The sequence below is a fragment of the Balaenoptera borealis genome (genome assembly GCF_965194805.1).
Source record: "Balaenoptera borealis genome assembly, chromosome: 1".
In the NCBI taxonomy this organism is placed as follows: Eukaryota; Metazoa; Chordata; class Mammalia; order Artiodactyla; family Balaenopteridae; genus Balaenoptera; species Balaenoptera borealis.
Window position 1 is genome coordinate 92,622,616 of NC_138860.1, and position 25,434 is coordinate 92,648,049.

General features: G+C 43.4%; 1 protein-coding gene across 6 annotated transcripts in view; it reads right to left on the reverse strand.

Annotated features, from left to right (window-relative positions):
* Positions 1 to 10,101: 10,101 nt before the first annotated feature.
* VANGL1 (VANGL planar cell polarity protein 1) overlaps positions 10,102 to 25,434 on the reverse strand; it is a 56,496-nt gene continuing 41,163 nt past the window's right edge. For all 6 annotated transcript variants that reach the window (XM_082369385.1, XM_082369388.1, XM_082369389.1 and 3 more), the window contains 3 exons: positions 23,854 to 23,986; positions 22,424 to 22,658; positions 10,102 to 17,930 (listed from right to left, as the gene is read on the reverse strand). In XM_082369385.1, coding sequence (XP_082225511.1) covers positions 17,670 to 17,930; positions 22,424 to 22,658; positions 23,854 to 23,986 — 629 coding nt within the window. In that variant the 3' untranslated portion in view covers positions 10,102 to 17,669. The remainder of the gene's footprint in view (positions 17,931 to 22,423; positions 22,659 to 23,853; positions 23,987 to 25,434) is intronic.

Genomic DNA, 25,434 nt, shown 5'->3' on the forward strand with positions numbered 1-25,434 from the left:
GAGTAATTTTCCCAGGGTCACACAAATACTTTAAAGGAGTGTAAATGTAACCCCATTTTTACACTTAAGTCAAGGATTTAAACTATATTTAATTCCTTAAATTAAGCAATCAAAGGATTCCATTTCCTTTCTTCAGATGGTATCCCAAGATGGACTCAAGTGAATTTCTCATAATCCTTTTTACTGCTTAAGCCAAGATGCCCTTTTCCCTTTCATTCTGGAGGCAAGTAATCCATTATACAGTACTAGAAATGTAGGCTAATTAGAACTGTGAGATCTGGCCATCCTGCTAGAAAACAAAATAAAACAAAAAATCATTGTGTTATCAAGAATGCACAATCATTTAAATATATTTCTTTAGAATATCATCTCATAGTTGAAATGAGCTTGTCTTTTCTGTAACAAGGTTGTGTATTGTCCAGGCCCTAGTTTGTATTGCCCAGATAGCCCTTTCTGTTAATGATGTCACCAGTCATAGGTCATTATCGAATAGCTTTTGATCAATAATCCCTGCTACATCCAGACACACACATCCCTTGAGTGGGTCCTATGGCCTCTCTTCGAACTTCCCACTCTCCCCAGGGCTCCTCAACCCTGCTCAGTGAGCGTCAGAATCATGTCTGAGCTTATTTTAGAAAACACAGACTCCTGTCACCAGCCCAGACTTACTGATATACCGTCTCCGGAGTTGGGGCCTGACCCTCTCCATTTTAACAAGAGTCACTGGGGATGGAGGCAAGTCAGCACTGACCACTGCTCTTCCCACACCCCCCAGTCATCTCATCCAGCCTACGGCTTCCAACTCTATCTGTCTCTAGCCAGGCCTCTCCTGAGTTCCAAGCCCCTCGCTCCAGCCGTCTCCCCTGGACAGCATCACTGGGATGTCCCATAGGCACCTTAGACCAACACAGCTTTGGGGCTTTAAGGGGGGGGGGTGCCCTTAAAAAGTATTGATAGCTCTCTTTTCCTGACTGAGATCTGAACCACCTGAGAAATTAGCTCCAAAAGTCAGCAGTCCAAAATATCACCCTGATTACAGAGAAGCAGTAATTTGGAGACTAGAGATTAGGAGAATGGGCTTCCCAGCTTCCAGCCTTCAAGTGCAGGTCATCCAGGTGTGCAGAGAGGACCAGTGCTCTCAGCGCTCAAGGATGGAGAGGCAGGAGAAAAGGAGTGGACCCCTCACACTAACTGCACCCTAAGAACTTCACTCTAAGAAGCATGGACAAATGGCTACCGCCCATTAACCAGGTAACTTACTCCATCTCAGGACGGGAACAAGGACTGGACAAAAGGCCAGCAATGTTTTGGGGAACGTCCTTCACAGAAGCAGAGGAGTGGGGAAGACATCCCCCTCTGACAATGTCCCAGCCAGAAACCTTAGAGCCATTTTGTTGTCTCCCACTTCCGCATCCAATAGGGAGCAAGTCCTGTCCTCTTCTCTTCACTCGCTCTTACTGTGTAATTGAGGATTTACAATCTCTCAGCTGGGTGACCACAAGTTTCTGACTGTACTTGCATCTCCAGCCCTGCACACTGCAATCAAATGATCTTTTGAAAATGAAAAACTGATCATGTCACACACATGCTTAGAATTCTTCAGTGGTTCTCTATTCCTAATAGGTGCTTAAAATTTGTTGTTGTTGTTGTTTTTAAAGATTATGAGGCCAAAGACCAAGTAATGAATGGAAAGTTTTCTGACGGCCAAACGTGGAGTCTAGACTGTGGGGCATGAGGTTGGGGAGGAACAATGAGGTAGGGCTTGTAAAACTAAAAGTCCTTTTAGAATCTCTCCTCCACAAGAGGAAAGCGAAGTCTGAGTAGTGTTGACGCTGGGGATATCTGGGCTCAGGGATGAGAAGAGCACTGGCCTAGCTGGGGTGATCCATGCTGCAAAGGTGGAGCGCCATCTTGGAATGATGGCGTCCAAATGCCTCATCTTGATTATAGCACCCAGTTGTTACTTAAGCAGAAGTGGGGTCAGTACCACTGCCAACGAGCTAAGGGATCAGGACCAGCTTTGTCCTGGGGTAAAAACTGATTTCCTTTACAGGACACTGGTGGTCTATGTGAAGTGTCTCTCATCTACCTTCCATCCTCAATGTCTCATGACACCTGCCAACCATCTGCCCCTTTGTCCCTCTACTCTTAGAACCTGAAGTTGGCCGAAGCTGCCTGGCTGTTTAACACCGCCAAGTCTTGGCTCATGCTGTTCCATCTACTGGAAAGCCTGTCCTTCCCCATCTGTGCCTGCCTGGCAAACTCCCATAGAGATACACTCTGTGACACTTCCAGTCACGCCCCAGGCAAATCGACCACCTCCTCTGCTGAGGCCTCGCTGCACACCGTGGAGGCCTCTTACAGAACCTGCAATGTATTGTACTTTTAAGTGTGTGTCTCCCCACCCCAACCCCCCTGCCATTAGTCTGAAAGCAACCTTAGGGAAAAGACTTTGGCTGATTGTATTGTATCCTCAGTGCCTAAACCAGGATTGGTACTTAATCTTTTTCTTTTTCTTTTTAATTTTGTTTTTTTTATACAGCAGTTTCTTATTAGTTAGTTATTCATTCTATACACATCAGTGTATACATGTCAATCCCAAACTCCCAGTTCATCCCACCCTCACCCCCACCCCCTGCCGCTTTCCCCCCTTGGCATCCGTACATTTGTTCTCTACATCTGTGTCTCAATTTCTGCCCCGCAAACCGGTTCATCTGTACCATTTTTATAGGTTCCATATATATGTGTTAATATGCGATATTTGTTTTTCTCTTTCTGACTTCACTTTGTATGACAGTCTCTAGATTCATCCACGTTTCTACAAATGACCCAGTTTCGTTCCTTTTTATGGCTGAGTAATATTCCATTGTGTATATGTACCACATCTTCTTTATCCATTTGTCTGTCGATGGGCATTTAGGTTGCCTCCATGACCTGGCTATTGTAAATAGTGCTGCAATGAACATTGGGGTGCATGTATCTTTTTGAATTATGGTTTTCTCTGGGTATATGCCCAGTAGTGGGATTGCTGGGTCATATGGTAAATCTATTTTTAGTTTTTTAAGGACCCTCCATACTGTTCTCCATAGTGGCTGTATCAGTTTACATTCCCACCAACAGTGCAAGAGGGTTCTCTTTTCTTCACACCATCTCCAGCATTTGTTGTTTGTAGATTTTCTGATGATGCCCATTCTAACTGGTGTGAGGTGATACCTCATTGTAGTTTTGATTTGCATTTCTCTAATAATTAGTGATGTTGAGCAGCTTTTCATGTGCTTCTTGGCCATCTGTATGTCCTCTTTGGAGAAATGTCTATTTAGGTCTTCTGCTCACTTTTGGATTGGGTTGTTTGTTTTTTTAATAATGAGCTGCATGAGCTGTTTCTATATTTTGGAGATTAATCCTTTGTCTGTTGATTCATTTGTAAATATCTTCCCCCATTCTGAGGGTTGTCTTTTCGTCTTGTTTGTAGTTTCCTTTGTTTTGCAAAAGCTTTTAAGTTTCATTAGGTGCCATTTGTTTATTTTTGTTTTTATTTCCATTACTCTAGGAGGTGGATCAAAAAAGATCTTGCTGTGATTTATGTCAAAGAGTGTTCTTCCTATGTTTTCCTCTATGAGTTTTATAGTGTCCTGTCTTACATTTAGGTCTCTAATCCATTTTGAGTTTATTTTTGTGTATGGTGTTAGGGAGTGTTCTAATTTCATTCTTTTACATGTAGCTGTCCAGTTTTCCCAGCACCACTTATTGAAGAGACTGTCTTTTCTCTGTTGTATATCCTTGTCTTCTTTGTCATAGATTAGTTGACCATAGGTGCGTGGGTTTATCTCTGGGCTTTCTATCCTATTCCATTGATCTATGTTTCTGTTTTTGTGCCAGTACCATATTGTCTTGATTACTGTAGCTTTGTAGTATAGTCTGAAGTCAGGGAGTCTGATTCCTCCAGCTCCATTTTTTTCCCTCAAGACTGCTTTGGCTATTCGGGGTCTTTTGTTGTCTCCATACAAATTTTAAGATTTTTTGTTCTAGTTCTGTAAAAAATGCCATTGGTAATTTAATAGGGATTGCATTGAATCTGTAGATTGCTTTGGGTAGTATAGTCATTTTCACAATATTGATTCTTCCAATCCAAAAACATGGTATATCTCTCCATCTGTTGGTATCATCTTTAATTTCTTTCAAAAGTGTCTTATAGTTTTCTGCATACAGGTCTTTTGTCTCCCTAGGTAGGTTTATTTCTAGGTATCTTATTCTTTTTCTTGCAATGGTAAATGGGAGTGTTTCCTTACTTTCTCTTTCAGATTTTTCATCATTAGTGTTTAGGAATGCAAGAGATTTCTGTGCATTAATTTTCTATCCTGCAACTTTACCAAATTCATTGATTAGCTCTAGTAGTTTTCTGGTGGCATCTTTAGGATTCTCTATGTATAATATCATGTCATCTGCAAACAGTGACAGTTTTACTTCTTCTTTTCCAATTTGTATTCCTTTTTTTTCTTTTTCTTCTGTGATTGCCGTGGCTAGGACTTCCAAAACTATGTTGAATAATAGTGGAGAGAGTGGACATCCTTGTCTTATTCCTGATCTTAAGGAAATGCTTTCAGTTTTTCACCATTGAGAATGATGTTTGCTGTGGGTTTGTTGTATATGGCCTTTATTATGTTGAGGTAGGTTCCCTCTATGCCCACTTTCTGGAGAGTTTTTATCATAAATGGTGTTGAATTTTGTCAAAAGCTTTTTCTGCATCTATTGAGATGATCATATGGTGTTTATTCTTCAATTTGTTAATATGGTGTATCACATTGATTGATTTGCATATATTGAAGAATCCTTGCATCACTGGGATGAATCCCACTTGATCATGTTGTATGATCCTTTCAATGTGTTGTTCGATTCTGTTTCCTGGTATTTTGTTGAGGATTTTTGCATCTATATTCATCAGTGATATTGTTCTGTAATTTTCTTTTTTTGTAGTATCTTTGTCTGCTTTTGCTATCAGGGTGATGGTGGCCTCATAGAATGAGTTTGGGAGTGTTCCTCCTCTGCAATTTTTTGGAAGAGTTTGAGAAGGATGGGTGCTAACTCTTCTCTAAATGTTGATAGAATTCACCTTTGAAGCCATCTGGTCCTGGACTTTTGTTTGATGGAAGATTTTTAATCACAGTTTCAATTTCATTACTTGTGATTGGTCTGTTCATATTTTCTATTTCTTCCTGGTTCAGTCTTGGAAGGTTATACCTTTCTAAGAATTTGTCCATTTCTTCCAGGTTGTCCGTTTTATTAGCATAGAGTTACTTGTGGTAGTCTCTTGGGATGCTTTGTATTTCTGCAGTGTCCATTGTAACTTCTCCTTTTTCATTTCTAATTTTATTGATTTGAGTCCTCTCCCTCTTTTTATTGATGAGTCTGGCTAATGGTTTATCAATTTTGTTTATCTTCTCAAAGAATCAGCTTTTAGTTTTATTGATCTTTGCTATTATTTTCTTTGTTTCTATTTCATTTATTTCTGCTCTGATCTTTATGATTTCTTTCCTTCTGCTAACTTTGGGTTTGTTTGTTTTTCTTACTCTAGTTCCTTTAGGTGTAAGGTTAGATTGTTTATTTGAGATTTTTCTTGTTTCTTGAGGTAGGCTTGTATAGCTATAAACTTCCCTCTTAGAACAGCTTTTGCTGCATCCCATAGGTTTTGGATCATCGTGTTTTCATTGTCATTTGTCTCTAGGTATTTTTTGATTTCCTCTTTGATTTCTTCAGCGATCTCTTGGTTATTTAGTAACGTATTGTTTAGCCTCCATGTGTTTGTGTTTTCTACATTTTCTTCCCTGTAATTCATTTCTAATCTCATAGCACTGTGGTCCGAAAACATGCTTGATCTGATTTCAATTTTCTTAAATTTACTGAGGCTTGATTTGTGACCCAAGAGGTGATCTATCTGGAGAATGTTCCATGCGCACTTGAGAAGAAAGTGTAATCTGCTGTTTTTGGAAGGAATGTCCTATAAATATCAGTTAAATCAATCTGGTCTATTGTGTCATTTAAAGCTTCTGTTTCCTTATTTATTTTCATTTTGGATGATCTGTCCATTGGTGTACGTGAGGTGTTAAAGTCCCCCACTATTATTGTGTTACTGTCGATTTCCTCTTTTCTAGCTGTTAGCAGTTGCCTTATGTATTGAGGTGCTCCTATGTTGGGTGCATATATATTTATAATTGTTAGATCTTCTTCTTAGATTGATCCACTGATCATTGTGTAGTGTCCTTCCTTGTCTCTTGTAACAGTCTTTATTTTAAAGTCTATTTTATCTGATATGAGTACAGCTACTCCAGCTTTCTTTTGATTTCCTTTTGCATAGAATATCTTTTTCCATCCCCTCACTTTCAGTCTGAATGTGTCCCTAGGTCTGAAGTGGGTCTCTTGTAGACAGCATATATATGGGTCTTGTTTCTGTATCCATTCAGCAAGCCTGTGTCTTTTGGTTGGAGCATTTAATCCTTTCATGTTTAAGGTAATTATCGATATGTATGTTCCTATGACCATTTTCTTAATTGTTTTGGGTTTGTTTTTGTAGGTCCTTTTCTTCTCTTGTGTTTCCCACTTAGAGAAGTTCCTTTAGCATTTGTTGTAGAGCTGGTTTGGTGGTGCTGAATTCTCTTAGCTTTTGCTTGTCTGTAGAGCTTTTGATTTCTCCATTAAATCTGAATAAGATCCATGCCAGGCAGAGTAATCTTTGTTGTAGGTTCTTCCCTTTCATCACTTTAAGTATTTCATGCCACTCCCTTCTGGCTTGTAGAGTTTCTGCTGAGAAATCAGCTGTTAACCTTATGGGAGTTCCCTTGTATGTTATTTGTCATTTTTCCCTTGCTGCGTTCAATAATTTTTCTTTGTCTTTAATTTTTGCCACTTTGATTACTATGTGTCTCGGAGTGTTTCTCCTTGGGTTTATCCTGTATGGGACTTTCTGCACTTCCTGGACTTGGTTGGCTATTTCCTTTCCCATGTTAGGGAAGTTTTCGACTATAATCTCTTCAAATATTTTCTTGGGTCCTTTCTCTCTCTCTTCACCTTCTGGGACCCCTATAATGCGAATGTTGTTGCGTTTAATGTTGTCCCAGAGGTCTCCTAGGCTGTGTTCATTTCTTTTCATTCTTTTTTCTTTATTCTGTTCCACAGCAGTGAATCCCACCATTCTGTCTTCCAGGTCACTTATCCGTTCTTCTGCCTCAGTTATTCTGCTATTGATTCCCTCTAGTGTAGTTTTCATTTCAGTTATTGTGTTGTTCATCTCTGTTTGTTTGTTCTTTAATTCTTCTAGATCTTTGTTAAACATTTCTTGCATCTTCTATATCTTTGCCTCCATTCTTTTTCTGAGGTCCTGGATCATCTTCACTATCATTATTCTGAATTCTTTTTCTGGAAGGTTGCCTATCTCCACTTCATTTAGTTGTTTTTCTGGGGTTTTATCTTGTTCCTTCATCTGGTACATAGTCCTCTGCCTTTTCATTTTGTCTGTCTCTCTGTGAATGTGGTTTTCATTTCACAGGCTGCAGGATTGTAGTTCTTGCTTCTGCTGTCTGCCCCCTGGTGGATGAGGTTATCTAAGAGGCTTGTGCAAGTTTCCTGATGGGAGGGACTGGTGGTGGGTAGAGCTGGCTGTTGCTTTGGTGGGCAGAGCTCAGTAAAACTTTAATCCATTTGTCTGCTGATGGGTGTGGCTGGGTTTCCTCCCTGTTGGTTGTTTGCCCTGAGGCGACTCAGCACTGGAGGCTACCTGGCTCTTTGGTGAGGCTAATGGCAGATTCTGGGAGGGCTCATGCCAAGGAGTACTTCCCAGAACTTCTGCTGTCAGTGTCCTTGTTCCCACAGTGAGTCACAGCCACACCCTGCCTCTGCAGGAGACCCCCGAACACTAGCAGGTAGGTCTGGTTCAGTCTCCTATGGGGTCACTGCTCCTTCCCTTGGATCCCAATGCACACACTACTTTGTGTGTGTCCTCCAAGAGTGGAGTCTCTGTTTCCCCCAGTCCTGTCGAAGTCCTGCATACAATTCCCACTAGTCTTCAAAGTGTGATTCTCTAGGAATTCCTCCTCCCATTGCCGGACCTCCAGATTGGGAAGACTGACGTGGGGCTCAGAACCTTCACTCTAGTGGGTGGACTTCTGTGGTATAAGTGTTCTCCAGTTTGTGAGTCACCCACCCAGCAGTTATGGGATTTGATTTTATTGTGATTGCGCCCCTCGTACCATCTCATTGTGGCTTCTCCTTTGTCTTTGGATATGGGGTATCATTTTGGTGAGTTCCAGTGTCTTCCTTTCAATGATTGTTCAGCAGTTAGTTGTGATTCTGGTGTTCTTGCAAGAGAGAGTGAGAGCACGTCCTTCTACTCCGCCATCTTGAACCAATCTCAGTGATCTCGGTACTTAATCTTGTTTGACTAAATATTCTCTAAGCCCAAATGCAAAGCTAATTTAACAACTATTAGCACCATTAAGAATGTGCTATTGATTCTCGAAAGTCTATCTTATCCCAAGAAGTTTTTGGCAACATGGTGTCATCTGTTCAGATTTGCTAAGGATAGCCAATTGCTGAAGAAATAGGAAGACTATCTCCTTGGCTCAGTAAGAAGGTTTCCAATGGGGGATGTTCTCTTTCCTCAGGTTAGCAAAGTCCCCCAGCAACATAGCCATCATGATGGGAAGCAAAGCAGCATGGGGATGATAGCAGAGGTCCCAGGCCCCATTCTCTGGGCATGGAATGACCACAGCCACCTAAGTGTCCATGCATTTATTTTAATGCACCTGCAGACCCAAATGGTTGCAAGGTGAATTAAGGACCTTTTTCAAATTAATGTGGTATTTCATCAATCAGAACTCTTTGGAGCAGTGATGACTAGAATTCTTAATGATCACCCTAGTCACAGATGATTAGGTTACACCCAGTAGTTTTAGCATTGAGTGTGCTGCCATTTTCTCATTCATTCATTCACTCATTCCAATATTCAGTCAATGGACCCATAAAGCTGGTTACCACATGTGGATCACAGAAGGCAAAACTGAGTGGGTAAGATGGGAGAGCTGAGCAAGGAGCTAGAAAAGGAAAAATGTTTAAAGCCCCTGTGTCAGTCCTACAAATGCATGATCATTTTGTCTGAGACATTATGAATTCTCAGAACTGCAGAAACACGTTCAGATGTAAATATAGAGAACACATCCAGAAGGCAAATACAGTTTTGATTTTCCATGTCAGCATTAGCCTGTGTAACTAGAAGATGCTGCATGATACCAATAGGGAATTACCAAGTCTCTCTTGTGCAGGGATACTGCCCATTCCCACACTACTACTGGTGGGTCTTGTCTCTGGCACTGGGCAAGCAGGCAGTGGCTGTAGCTGATGCCATCCTGATAGCCCTCACTCCACTTACATAATCTCATAGTTTATCATCTGACATTCTCGAAACTCTTCCAAAATTCTATATCTGTATTATGGGTAATGAATGAAAAAGAGAAGTCTTTGGTTTATGTTTGCATACACTTCTAATCTTTTCTCTAGTAGGTTTTGCTTGTGCAAGTGTAAATTGTGCCCATCTTGGCCCAGAGAAACAGAGTTCATCAGTAATCTATACGATGAATATCATCAAGTCAATTACTTTCTCTGATCTTTATCCATGCAAGAGGTAAGAATCTGACTGTGTGCTACCAGCATTCAGTAAGGATAGCTGAGAGTAGCAGAAGGCAAGCTCCAATATTTCTTTGTCAAATAATCAAGTTCCCTTTAAATAGACCTATCGAAAATAAGTCAATAATTTAAACTGAATTAGCAAGCCATTTGCAAAAACAATCCAACATTCACCCTCCTCACAGTTCCAGGGTCTGACATTTTCCTCCCTCCTTACTTGACTCAAAGATCTTTTTTCACTTGCTGATTTACTCAAAAGGTCTGTTTCACCTCCAAGTTTTAGAGCCTAAGAATTTAATTTTCAGTAATCTATTCATTTAAAACATTCTCTTGACCATAAAATGATTGCAACCTGTAGTTTTTCTTACAATGGCAATTCCACTTTCCCATTCAATCTATCATTACAATTATCTTGGTTTTCAGAGAAACTTGACAGGTTATATTTAAGAGGGTATCAAAATTATTTCAAGAGTGAAGATGTTCCTTAAAAAGTGGAAAACACTTATGATTACCAAAGGGGAAGGGGGGAGGGATAAATTAGGAGTTTGGGATTAACATATACACACTACTATATATGAAATATATAGATAGCCAACAAGGACCTACTGTATAGCACAGGGCACTATACTCAGTATTTTGTAATAACCTATAAGGGAAGATAACCTGAAAAATATATATATATGTATAACTGAATCACTTTGCTGTACACCTGAAACTAACACAACATTGTACATCAACTATACCTCAATAAAAAATAAATAAATAAAATAAAAAGTAAAACTTTTTAGATTGAAGTAATCACATGAAAAAAAGTAACAAAATGTAACTTGGGATTTCAGTTTATTTTCTGAGTTTTACAGTATAAAAAATGTAACACGTAAAATGTTTTACAATTAATTGGAATGGGGGACCCAAAAGAGAACAAAATAACTTGGATGCCAGGTACACTATGCCCCTCATAGACTCTAACATTGTTACTGATGTTACAATGAAAAGAGGCTTCACTGCATACATCTTATGAATATACGTAAATGTACTTGGGCAGATGGTTGCTGGTAGTGTAATTCATTCATTCACATGTTTACAATGTCTCAATACAGCCCACCACCCAGTTTATGCAGGAAGTCACACTCAGACTTTGTCATACCTATCTAGCGATTGTGCATTTTGCTAACCAGCAAAACTTCCCCTTCTGGTTACAAAGTGCAGTATTAACTAATAAGGGAAAATGCAAAAGACCCCTGGCCACATCTTTGCACAAACAGTTATGGCCCCATCAGATAGAGACAGATGGTTTTGTCACTGAAGTTGCTGGGTTGATACTGGATTCTAAATCCAGAAATGTAAAGTTCTTTCAACACAAAAGCGACGGTCAAATAAACTTCCCTTGAGTAAGACCTGGCCCAAGCCTCTCTGGTCTTCTCCCAAGCATCTTTGTTGAGGAAGTGGTCATCACAACACAAGCTAATTCACCACCCCAGTGAGCCAGTATCCACCACTGCCCTCATCCTGGCTGGTGTCCTGCACTCTATGCAATAGTTGTCATAAACAACTGCTTGGAAATCAAATTTTGTGAAACATGTCACAATTTAGGAGTCCCAGAGGACTTTGCTATTTAGTTAAAGCCTACTGTGAATCCATTATAAAAATAAGGACTTATCAGCAACGTGTGGATTTTTTTTTTAGAATGATGATCAACACTAAGAGAATATTCCATTATTTCTATAACTGAGGGGCGCTGGCAAATGGAAAGCGACCGCCACCTCTCTCCACCTGGCCCCTGGAATGGTGATGGTGTATAACTGTTTAAATTCCCTACAACATGAATTGAACTAGACTTGACACCTGCAGATCAGATGCCCGTGTCCTACTACTAATTCCCTGAGCAAGAGTCTCTGGTCCTCAGACATGAAGCTTTCCCAAGGTGAGGGCTTTTGGGGGTTTAAAAACTCCTAAAGGATGACCTCCTTCAGAATGAAAGCTCATGTCCACAAGGGAAAGCTCAGATAAATACAAGCAAATACAAAACCAGACACTGCACATTCAAATATTTTTATCCAAGTATTATTTCAGTGCCAAAAGAAGTGCCAAAGACACTCAAGATAAAAGCCTGGGAATTGGTCACATTTGTCCCCAAGGCTTAAGAGTGTTTTTATCCCACTAAAACAAGGACAAAACACTGATGTTTTCAAGCTGAGAGACATATCAATTGTAGATTCCTGGCGCCATATTGGGAGTAACATTTCACCGTGCTGCTTTAGGTGTCAGAAATCTGTTGTTGTGTTGGGGAGACTCTAAAACAACCCACTGAAGACATTTATGTTACAGGTGAAACAAAACAAATTGGGTTATCTAAGTAGAAATGGGACAGGCCTGGTAAAAGGGACACAGAGTGCTAAAACCTAATTTTATTCAGTAGTTATGCCTTCCCTATTTACCCTCTGAAAATGTGTCCTACTCATTCCTAACAAGCAGCAATGCTGAGAGGTGTGTCATCTTTCCTTTCCTATCCTCTACTGAAAGCAAACAGCAGGAGAGAAGGTAGTTTATGCACAACTAAACCAAAACCTCAAGACATTGGAATAGAGAAAAAGTGTGCCCAGAGTCCTGTTTTATGTCTGGTGATTAAAATTCTAGAGGGCAAATGTGGGGAAAACAGTGGGATGCAAAGTGCTTGCTGAGAACATGAAGTCAAGGATGGAGGCCAGGGGCTCCAGTCCCAAACCTCCCTAGGCTGGGCTGCAGGCTGTCCCTCTCCCACCCCAACCAGTGGAAGCTGTTGGGGCATAATGTTGACAGAGCACCAGGAAGAGGCCTCCTCAGGTCAGAAGGAGGCCAGGTCAGCCCCTGCACACCTCCCCAAGGTGCACACCTGCCCAAGCCAGCAGGGTGGGAGTGGAGGGGAAGAGGGGCAGAAGCAAAGGGAGGCTGCCAGAACAAACAGCACCTGAGTCCTACAGCAGGTGCAGCGCTAGCAGGGCTGGTTTTCCTAAGGGAAGGAGGATTCTCAAGTTCGTTCCATCAAAATTCCTGAGAAATCTGCCAGCACGGCGGAGCAGCTTTCCCTGGAACCACAGCTCTGGTGCAAAGCCGAGGTCAAAGAACAGATGTGATTCCACCTCCAACAAACCCCCAATCCCAGGTTTTGATTCAAGGTTAAGTATCCTCAGGTCTCTCCTCCACATCCAGAAAATACCAAATTATTTAGGTAACACTTCAAGGTACAGTGACTGAGGGATTGGAATCAAACATTAGATTTGAAATTTCATTTATTAGCCATGAGATTTTAAGCAAGTTCCTCCCTCTCTGATCATCCCTTTTCTTACCTGTAAAATTCAGATAACGCCTACCTTAAAGGAATTCACATTCTAAGACAACGCCTAACATACAATACCTGATAGATACATCTTATTACCCTTCTCTTCCTTCTTTGACCAAAACATATTTTGTCAAAAATGTGACCCCAAATCTAATTTTCTGGGCTTCCACTTGGTTAAAGCTCAATATGGAGATTTCAATGTCGTGTCTAAGGTACCTTATTCACTACTGCACTGAGTACCATTCAAAAACTGTGCTATGGGCTTAAGAATAACTCATATTTTATTTATAATGGATTATGACCACAAGGTTACATAGCAGTAAATTCACAGTAGTGATTTATTTTTTGTAAAACAAGACTCACAAAGCACAAACACTACCCAGAAATACTTACATCACTTTACAATTGCAGGGTCTCTGCTGGACTATTTGAATATTATGGCACCATTTCTGTGCTACTTTTAGTAATCAATCTTTTTTTAAAAATGAAGCTCAATTTTTTAAGTTATATTGAGAAATCTATGGTAAGGCTTCCGGGGTAGTGAAGTTGGAGCAGTCATTATCATGGAGCTTGACCTTTCTTTCTTTGTTTCTTGCTGTTTTCAGGTCATAAAGTCCTGAGGCAAGAAAGTCTAACGGACTTGCCTACAGGACAGCAGGGTCTCCAGAAGCCACTGCTGTGCTAAAGCCATTTACTCCTGGGGAGAAGCCAGTGTAACCTAGGGGAAGGAGTAAAGGAGAGGAGGGAGAAGTAACTGGCTTTAGAGTAACCTCCCAGAAGATGGGTGCTGTTAGGGTATCTCTCAAACACAGGGCATATGTAGAAACACATGGACTTTCACACACTCATCTATATAAACACATCCACAAGTTATTTGCTGAGATACACACCCATCTGCTACAGATAACACAGATGTTCAGATGGCTAACATAAACATGCTGTCCATCTGGTAATTACACTCAGAGAAATGCTCACATATATAGAAACACACACCCACAAACAAATACGCGTCCCAGTGTTGGGAGCCTTCCATAGCAGGGTTCACATAGACAAGAGTAAACCAAGGGCTTGATTTTGTCACGGAGCGGCTGCTACACTCACTCTCCTGGGAGAAAGTAAGGAGGGGCAGGGTCGTCAGTTTCTGTCAGCCTAACAGGCTCGTGGCTTCCCACAGGGTTACAGCCTTATCTATATACATGCACACCAAAGCGACCAGGAGACACAAGAAAGAGAGTACCCGACTACCACCAACTAAGGTGAAGAGAGCGGAGCACCTCATGCCCACCCAACACACACCAGAACGGCCACAGTCTCCCCACCGCAAAGGAGGTCCGAGCTCTGGCAATGAGCCGCAGCACAACACACACACACACACACACACACATACTACGGCCACTTTCCTCTATCCATTGGCTGTACAGAATTTGTCCTGTGCGTAGACAGAGGACAGAGACGGAGGAAGGGAGATGATGACGGCTGGGCAAAAAACGGTCAAGCATCTTCTCTAGGGCTTACTTTAAAAACTTTCGCAAAACTATCACACGTTTTGACTTAACTGATAATGCAAAGGATGGATCAATCACAAAACCTTAAAATCCCTTCCAGCTCTAAGAATGCAGACTTCAATGTTTAGTTCATGGACGATTAAAAAGTGTCATTATCCTCAAAAGTACACATTTAGGAACAGAAACTATCTACTGGTTAAAACATCACCAGGGGGGCTTCCCTGGTGGCGCAGTGGTTGAGAGTCTGCCTGCCAATGCAGGGGACGCGGGTTCGAGCCCTGGTCTGGGAAGATCCCACATGCCGCGGAGCAACTAGGCCCGTGAGCCACAATTACTGAGCCTGCGCGTCTGGAGCCTGTGCTCCGCAACAAGAGAGGCCGCGATGGTGAGAGGCCCGCGCACCGCGATGAGGAGGGGCCCCCGCTTGCCACATCTAGAGAAAGCCCTCGCACAGAAATGAAGACCCAACACAGTGAAAAATAAATAATAAATAAATTAAAAAAAAAAAAAAAAAAAAACATCACCAGGGAAGAGAATGACCTCAGAGATATACTCCTCATTAAGTTTTTCTACTCCTTAGTGTTTAATGTTCACATTTTAATAACAGGTTGAAAGTTATAGAAAATCTATAAACATTTCAGGCAAACAAAATCTTGTATCATCTAATGTGAACTTATCTTCTAATTCTACTAGCCCAGGGCACAGTTTACCCCTTTTCAAAAGAAGAGCTTATTGATTGCAAGAACTGAAAAGGACTGTGTCCAATTGTATGATACAGCTTTTCTGAAAACTTACATTTTTAAAAAAATGCCGTTTCCATTGTTCCCACTGCACCAGTAACTCAAGCTATTAAGAGTTACAAAGATCCTGCATTTTATTACGTTGTTCTTTCGAAAAGGACTCAATACAAAGTCAGTGTAAAAAAATCAATATTCAATTTAAAACAGAAACAGTCATTTCACAAAGTCTGACATTCTCCTATGCAAAGACTGGGAGAGAGAGAAAAGAAATTCTTTAAACCTTTCTTCACCCTGCTGGGAAGGCAGGCACCAAAGCCATGAATCCAACTTAACCTCTTCTGGACTGGTAATTGAAGACAGGGTTGTAAGCACAGTTTTTTAGAATGTTGATGGATAGTGTCATTATTAACCATATGAATATACATGTACGGCACTTCTATTGCTGGGTTTCTGATGCAGCAGCCTCTGATACATTTAGTCTGGGACAGTATAACCTTTATGCAGCCAAAGTCTCTTATACATTCACCATCCCTTGCCCAGTCTCCCAAAATATATTCCTGAGAAAGACATTATCAAAAGGAATGTCCGGCTTGAAGGGACCTAAAGGCAAAACTAAGAAGAACAAAAGCACCATGGTTACATGGTATGTTTTTCATAAACGGAAGCCATGTAGTTAAATAGTACGTCTTGGCTCCACCCCATACCGACTGGCTCCTCCTTCCTACTTTTCCAACACATCTTCTTGTTGACCTGAAGGCTGTGGATTCAAGAATGCTGTTTACTTTTCCAGGTACAGTGGTGTGACAAATATCGAAAGCCAATTTTGGTTTAAGACAGTAATAACAAACACTGCACCACTTGTGGAATGCATAAACCAGAAAGGGTACATGCGAACACGTACACAAAGAGCATCTGACAGTGCCATCCTTGGCTATAGCAAGGTGACTGGTTACCCTAAACACTGGGGAAAAGCGAGAGTGAACACTTTGCAAAGGTTTGCTGTGGATACAGGAAGGCAGATGGAGGAACTGAAGGCCGCTGCAGGGCTCTGCCCGTTGGCGCCTCCGCTCGCCCGGCCCGGCTGCTCCCCTGGGCCCGGGCCCAGGCAAGCCCACTGAAACCATCTAAGAAACAGACCAGGCCGGCATCATGCTGGATCGCAAGCTCGGCTCCCTACTTTCCTTTCCCCAAGTGCTGCAGCTTGCCCATTCCCTCTCCTCGCTTCACTGCCAACTACGGGTGATTTAGCACCAGGACCTAAAGGAGCCCCTGCCCGGGTGGTAAGGGGCGGAGGTGATGAGTGCACAGTGACGGTGGTCAGAAGTCAGGGGCTGCACGCCGCAGCTGTCCCTTGGCAGGGCAGCTTGCTGTGGACCTTTGTGAGGACGTATCTCCCGGGAAATGGAGGCTCCGAGCTGAACTTGCCAGTCCCTGAGTCACAGCGTGGGCCTCCCCCCACCCGGTGGGTGTGGGGCAGTGGGAGGAGGCTCTGCGGGGGGAGGGGCTCCTGCCGCAGCCCGAAAGGGACATCCTAGCTGGCGTGCCCTCCCTGGGACCTACCTGGGGGGTACTTCACCCTTCCCTACGTAAACAAACAATCCGTGGGGCGGACCTGAGGCTGTGCATGGAGCCCGAGGGCACACGTGAAGAGCCAGGTCCTGGGCGGCTCTGAAGGCTGGGCTTCCTGGCCGGGGCTGCCAGCCAGGTAGGGTGTGGTGTGTTTTGGGGGGGTGGGGGTGGGATGGAGTGGGGACAGGTAGGCCATCACAGGGTTAGGAAAGGGCTACCTGCTCAAGCTGGTAGGCAAGCAGGTCAAAACCGGGGCAGGCAGATTCTCTCTTTGGGGAAAAAAATAAAATCCTTAAGAGCTGTAAACTGACAGTACACGTTTGTCGTTGTGATCTTTCTCTGCAGAACCTAAGGCAACACAGAACAAAGATGAAGGCAGGCGTTTCGTGAACAGCCCGTGGCTCCCGTGGGGCCGGATGTTTACATATACAAACACGTGTGGACACGTCCTGTCTGGTTCCTTGAAACAGGACAAAGACATGTCCTCAGAGGCCCACGAGTGGGACGGCCTGAAGCCAGGGCAGGGCTGGGTGCTGGACGAAAGGCAGGGACGAGTTGTAAGGCGAGGTTCCCCAGACCCTCCAGCTCCGCTTTGGTTTGCAGCTGTCACAGAAACGCCAGGGAACGGCTTCTCGAGACGTCCCATCCCCAAGTCAGATGTCATCAGTCACTTTCTTCCAGGACGGACATCTTCTGCTTCCTTCCAAATAAAGTGCAGATGGTCAAAGGACCCTGGTCTCTCACCTGCCAGTTCAGTCAGCAATGAAGAATAATAAAAACAAAGATGCCCCTCTGGTATACATATATATCTCTCTAATATATTCTTTTTTTTTTTTTTTTAATAAAGCCACAAATATAGAACTTTTAAACCGACGTCTCAGACTGTAAGCGAAGGACAAATTTGTGAGACTTGGGGTCTATGAACTCTTCCGAGAGCATGATGAATGGGATTTTCTTCACATTGACTACGAGGCTGAAGTCCAAGCATTTGAGGACGAAAACGAGTCCATCCCGCAGCCCGCTGGTCACGGCCTCATCACTGACAAGCCGCCACTGCATGGCGAGCCAGCGCTCCCGGTCGTACTGCAGCGTGGGGCCCGTGCTGAGGTACCGCTCGAGGAAGGCCTGCAAGGACAAGCGGAGGTGCTGTTAGGGAGGGAGCACCCGCTCCAGGCCGTGCTGCTGGGGGCTGCCTGCTCTCACTCCTGGGAAATCATGTCCTCCCAACAAACCAGGACGGCCCCTCAGGTCACACCCAATTCCATCAGGCCTGCCCCACGGAGTCCTTGCTGGGGAGGGGAGGCTCCCCCACTTCCTCACTCTCCAACCAGAGGCTGCCAACGGTGGTAAGCACAGAGGCGAGGAAGGTGGGGTGGCTGGTACCCACGTCTGCCCAGAAGCCGTGACTGAGGCACCAGCCGCCTCTAAGGGCCCGGGTCCCACGGCCCATGCCACGGCTTGTACCTGTTCATAGATCGGCCTCCTCCCATCCCGAGAGCTCCTCGGGGCAAGTGTCAGGCACGGAAGAGCACTCTGGGAACGTGAGCAGGGATATACCCCGCACACACAAAAACACAGGGACACACAGGGATATACCTGCACACACAGGGATACACCTGCACACACAAAAACACAGGGACACACAGGGATATACCTGCACACACAAAAACACAGGGACACACAGGGATATACCTGCACACACAGGGATATACCTGCACACACAAAAACACAGGGACACACAGGGATATACCTGCACACACAGGGATATACCTGCACACACAAAAACACAGGGACACACAGGGATATACCTGCACACACAGGGATACACCTGCACACACAAAAACACAGGGACACACAGGGATATACCTGCACACACAAAAACACAGGGACACACAGGGATATACCTGCACACACAGAGATACACCTGCACACACAAAAACACAGGGACACACAGGGATATACCTGCACACACAAAAACACAGGGACACACAGGGATATACCCCGCACACACAAAAACACAGGGACACACAGGGATATACCCCGCACACACAAAAACACAGGGACACACAGGGATATACCTGCACACACAGGGATATACCTGCACACACAAAAACACAGGGACACACAGGGATATACCTGCACACACAGGGATACACCTGCACACACAAAAACACAGGGACACACAGGGATATACCTGCACACACAAAAACACAGGGACACACAGGGATATACCTGCACACACAAAAACACAGGGACACACAGGGATATACCTGCACACACAGGGATATACCTGCACACACAAAAACACGTGCTCTGCCCTTACTGCTGTGTGCCTCTGGGTGAGCCATTTAACCTCTCTGTGGATGGAGGGCATGACAGCGCTAATGCACAGGGCTGCCGTGAGGACGGAGTGGCTGACTCTAACCATCTCATGGTGCCGGGCTGTTTTATGGTGGATGGAGTGTGCGCGTGGCAAGTCCGGGGGATGGCCGGGCCCCACGTCCACCTCCCTGTCTCTCGGCTCCAGCAAGGCTGAGCTCCGTGGGTTCCTCGACGTTCCCCTCGACGTGTGCTGTTCCTCCTGCTGAATGTCGGCCTTCAGCAAACTCCTCCTGGCCCTTTAAATCTTCTCACACCACTCCCTGAACCTCTCAGACAGGGGAACATGTCCTACTTTAAGTGCCTATAATCATGGGCGTGACTCCCGGGTGACATTTTGCTTTCTGAACAATTACTGCCAACTTGCTTGTCTGAGGCCTACACTAAACTATACTCTCCTGGAAGGCAGGAACTATTTTTTAAATTTGGATTTTCCACGTGCCTGGCATATGCTGGGGGGGTCAACAGCATGTGTGTTACATCAATAAATACATCGATTTAGCTTTGAGAAAGAAGAAGAAAGAACGAACCAGGGATCCAGATAGAAAATACTAGGATAAAACATTCTGGTCCTAAACACAGGTCACAGATGGTTTCTAAGTGGTATCCTCTTCCAACCACACCTCACTGCTGCTGCCAGGTACATTATTTCTCATCTATAAGCATATATATTCTAAGGCAGAAGGGAGAGTTGTGCCTCTACTACAACACACACGCATATAAAAATAACTCCTATGTGGGAATTTCCTGGCGGCCCAATGGTTAGGACTCAGCGATTTCACTGCTGGGGCCCAGGTTCAGTCCCTGGTCGGGGAATTAATTCCCTGCAAGTCATGTGGCACGGCCAAAAAAATAACAAAAAAACAACTCTTATGAATCATAAGGAAAAGAAACAGCTCAACAGTTAGAGAAATGAAATTAATAAGACAATTTATAAAAGAATAGAAAATGAAGATATGAAAAGATGTTCTATCACATTAATAGTTAAGAAATATGACTTCAAATAATAAAAATATATTTCCTTCCTCTTAGATGGACAATGATCAAAAAGAATGATAACACCCACTGCTGGCAAGGGTAAGGGGGAAATAAACGGTCTCATATCCTAAAGGCAAAAGTGTAAAACAGTAACCCCCTTAGAAGGACAATTAGGCAGGATCTGTACCTTTGATCCAGCTGTTCCTGTACTAGAAATTTATCCTTCAGAAATACTTGCATAAATGCACAGCCATATGTAAAAAAGAGATATTCACTGCAACACTGTTTAGACCAGGGGTTGGCAAACTTTTCTTTAAATGTAAATAATTTTGGTGTTGCAAAGGCGCACACTGTCACAACTACTCAACTCTGCTGTAGTAGAGAGAAAGCAGCCGTAGACAATCTGTAAACAAAAGGGTGTAGCTGTGTCCCAATAAAACTCGATTAACAAAAACCACCAACCCCTAGTTTAGACTAATGAAAGATCTTAATCCAAATGTGCATCAGTAGGCAATCCATTAAACAAACCATGGTATTCAGTGGAATAAGACGCAGGTATTACAGGGAATGAGTCAGATCTGTATGACGGAGATTGGGAAGTACTGACATGGAAAGATAGCCAAGAGACAGCTTTAAGTGAAAAAAGCAAGTTTCCAAACTTTACCTATAAGGTATGAGATCCCATTTCTGTTTTTTTTTTTTAAATCCATTTCTGCTTTAAAAACACACACACACAAACACCTGAAAGAATATACCCCTAACTCTTTATATCAGTAAGAACCGTCTGGGGTAGGGGAATGAAAACTTCGCTTTGTACATTATACTTTTCCTTAATGTTTGGATTTTTATACAAAGATTATTAGTTTTAATTCAGAAAAGTATACTTTTTTTAAATGAAAAAGAAAGCAACCAGGAAACTTAAATAAAAGAAAAAAACCTTGAAAAAAGGAAAACCACCACTTCCATTCTATGTGGTACGAGCTATCACTTTGCACATGCAGACATATTGTACTCACTTGCAACCACAGTGTTCAAAGTTTTTTGCATTCTGTTTTTTGTAACTTAATATTCTAACAAAGATTCTTCCATGTTTTAACAGGTGAAATACCGTAATATATAAGCCATTGTTCCATTTTTAAGTTATTTCCAGTTTGGAGTTAATACAGATAATTTTGCAAAAATCACCTGCATATATATTCATGAGTATAGCTGACTGTGCTGAGTACTTTTTCTAGGAGGGATTAGTGAGTCAAAGAATATGGGAAACGTTATGGCTTCTTACTGAATATTTCCTTACTGCTTTTCTAAGGATCGTTACTGGTTAGTGACAATGCAGCCAGCAGTTGTATATTACAAGGCAATGTATGAACACAGGTCCTTATACTAATAATATCACTACCAAGTGTTATATGTGTATTATATGCAAGCTCATTTACTTTCTACCACATGATTTACATGTCATGCTGCCATATTTAATATAATTCTCATACAACAATCCTATCAGGTAGGTACTATTATTATCCGTATTTTATAAAAGAGGAAACAAGTGAAGAGTAACTCAGGCAAAGTCACAAACCAATTAGGTGGTGGAGCCAGGATTTGAACCCACTTCTGTTTGAAGAGAGGTCCTTTGCTGAACCCTTCCTCTACTTTGCCTCCTTGGCCACAGCCCTCTATTAGATGCATGGTTGTTTCTTGTAACAGCCCCAAAAGTGTGCTCACGTCATAATCCAAAAGAGCATTCAGTAAAACTAACCCCCTAAGAGCCAAAACACCAAAGTGATGGCACGTTTTCTATTGTTGATAATAATGGCTATTTATTTGGTCCTTATATTATGACAGATGCTGTTTTAAGCACTTCACAGGAATGGACTCTCTTAGTTCTCATGACAACTCAGTGAGGTAGATATTAGTATCATACCCAATTTACAGACTAGCAAACTGAGGCACAGAGCCATTAGGCTCTTGGCCCAAGGTTTCCCACTAGTTGGTGGAGGTGCCAGGTTAGAGTGAGTCAACTTGGCCCCAGAATCCGCAGAGTAATCTGAACTACTACCTGGACTGTCTCTAAGTGAAAGTCTTTCCTCTGCTTGAATCTAGAGGCCTTCAAAGGCACATTTTAAAAACGACTGTACCAAAACAACATAAAATAAGTGAGAACCATTAATTCTTATTAGTTGGTGCTTTAGAGAAGCCTTTGATTTTATCATTCCTGGTAATACCCTAAAATGGGACTTTCCAAGCTCGGTGACAAGTCGCACCTTTGGGGTCATGCTGTTGGTGATGCAGAAGGCCAGGTGCTGCAGGATGCTCTCCATGCTGTGGTAGTGCTGCTGCCGGGTGGTGCGCAGGTACTTCTGCAGAGCCCGGGCCATGGAGGGGAAGATGGCCTGGGCGGCCTCCCTGGGGTCCATCACCTCCCCTGGGGCTTTCTGCTGCTCCTCAGCCTGGAGACGCTGGATGTGGATGAAGGCCTCCTCCACTGCAACCACCAGCCTGCAGGCGATGCAACACAGCAATCAGGACCGTGGTGCAGGGCTTGAGAACAGAGTCACACTGAACGTGGGATGACTCCTCCCAGTCTGCCACCAGCTCAGCCAAGGCTCCAGTCCTTAGCTGTCACTCCAGATGGTTGGGAGAGGAGGGGAGGGGAAAGGAAGGCAAAGGCAAAAATAATACGTGGGATGGGGGCTCCAGGGTGAGGAGGAAGGAGGCTGGGAGTCGGAGATGACTTCTGTTCTCAATTCTGCCACTCATTTACTTGGGAGACTCACTTCAGTCCCTTTCATCTTTACAATGAAGGGTTAGATGAAAAGAGTTTTAAGGCCCCTCAAACTCTGGCTACAAAAGGCTCTGCTTGCACTGAGAGATGGCTGGTGGTGCAGAAGCAGCCTTACAGAGAGCCAGGGCTGCATCCCCGGATCCAGCCGCCCATACCAGCAGCCCCTGGGAGAAAAGAAGGAAGGGGCCCAGCACACATGATGAAAACCATCTTTGTCCACTTCGGCTAACGTGATCAGATCTTGAAAATCAGCAAGAGCCTGGGGATATAGGGCGGGCCACTCAAAGTGTGGGCTGAGGGCCAGCAGCTTCATCATCAGCTGGGAATTTTAAAGAAATGCAAATTCTTGGGTGGGCCCCACACTAGACCTACTGAAAAAAGTTAAGTATCCGTTGCGGGTAGGGCCCCGGAACCTGAGATCTGTGTTTTAACAAGTCCTCCTGGTGATGCTTTTGAATGCTGACGTTTGAGAAACACTGGAGCAAGATTCCCTCCAAAGGCCCAAGCAGGTCATGTTTATAAACTGAAATTTCATTCTGGTTAAAAAAAAAAAGTCTTACAGAGAACAGACTGTGGGTTGCCAAGGGGAAGGGGGCTGGGGGAGGGAAGGACTGGGAGTTTGGGATTAGCAGATGCAAGCTGTTATACATAGGATGGATAAACAACAAGGTCTTACTGTATAGCACAGGGAACTGTATTCAATATCCTGTGATAAACCATAATGGAAAAGAATACGAAAAAGAATGTATGTATATGTGTAACTGAGTCACTTTGCTGTACAGTAGACATGAGCACAACACTGTAAATCAACTACACTTCAATAAAATAAATTTAAAAAAAAGAGAATTAGTATGCCATTCAAAAGAAAAGTGTTACAGGCATGCTAGTGTTGGGGGGTGGGCAGTGTACCTTGCTCTCCGCTTCTTCACTCGCCGTTCATGTTCCGCCTCCTCATAATACAGTTCGTTGTGGCTCGAGTCCCTGCGCCGAGCAGCTGCGGCGATCATTGCCCGGGACTGACCAGTGGCGTTGTTACTGGGGCCTTTGGGGGAAAGGACGATGGAGGAAGGACAGTTTTAATGCCTTGGGGCTGCGAAACAGAGCAGAAATCTAGTCCACACTCTGTCAGCACCGTCCGCCCATCCTCTGTGAAGCACATACACAAATCCCAAAAGTAACTTCCCAGAAGGGTGAACAGGACCCCTGCTCTGCATTCAAAATGCTCACAAGAAGAAGGAAATCTCCCAAAACCCCAACTTGATGAGTGGAAATGGAAAAAGAACTCCGAAGGAGATGAAGAATGCTTGACGATTAAAATGCTGGCCAAAAATAGCACAGACTGTGCTGAAGATGTTACTTACCATCTGTTACATAAAGTTCCATTTTGGCCATAAGGGCAGCTGGAACATGCATTTCAGCGACAAGACAATGGGAGAGAATGAGAGGGATAGGGGGAACAGGACAGAGGAAAAAGAGAGTCAATGGCCACAGAGACATTGACCACACACGTGCTGGAGTGTCATGGTAGCCACAACTTTTACAGAAAATACCCATGCTTGGGGTCTTGCAAAATGTCATGTTTATTAATACACACCTAGAACTCCTGGTCTCGTTCCCCTGACCACGGACTGTCTTAACTTTTCAGAAGGACGAGGCAGATCGTGTGCTTTCTTGTGCAGCATCTACTTAATGGCCTGGCTTGCTAGTGGGATTCTGCGCTAGGTTTGTGAAATTTACCAATCCTTTAGGATTCACAAGCAAGTGCACATCTCATAGAGCCAAAAACAAAAAAAGGGGGAGGATATTGTCACTAAAACTGACACTGCCTATAAATCACTCGACTTGTTAACAACATGATCCTCTTCTAGGCTTTGCAAAGCTCTTGCCCTGACCCAGGGTACCTGGCAAGAAATGACACCGTGTCCTGTTTCTTGCACTTAACCATCTGATAGCCTGAAACACAGCTCTGATGTCTCCAGCCTGGCCTCCGGCCTCCAGCCACTCACTCAACTCTAGTTCTCAGCCAGGACTGACAAATGCCTGTAAGAATCTCGCCAGAGGCCTGAATTATAGTCTTCATGGATTGAGGTAGCTGAATCTTCGGTAATTTATCCAAATTTTGAAAAGCAGCCTTCTTTTCCTATGAGCTTTCAATGTAAGATGTTCACCACAGGAGGCAGGAAACCCACATCACTACTGTTTCATGTAGTTTTCATAAAATCCTCAAATGAATGAATCTCCCACATATGCAGACTATCAATCAACATTTCTCTAAACATATCTTTGTCAGGAAAAAAAAAAAAAAAAAAAAAGGAAAGGAAAGAAAGGAAGAAAAGACAAAAGAAAAAGAAAAAAAGGAAAAATTTTTCTGAAATGAGAATGTACCATAAAGGCAGACCCTGAGAGGGGTAGAACCAAATGGAACATACAGTTTAGTCTAAGTACTGGGTTGGTCAACTGCTCCCTGCACCCACCAGAGACACCACTTCA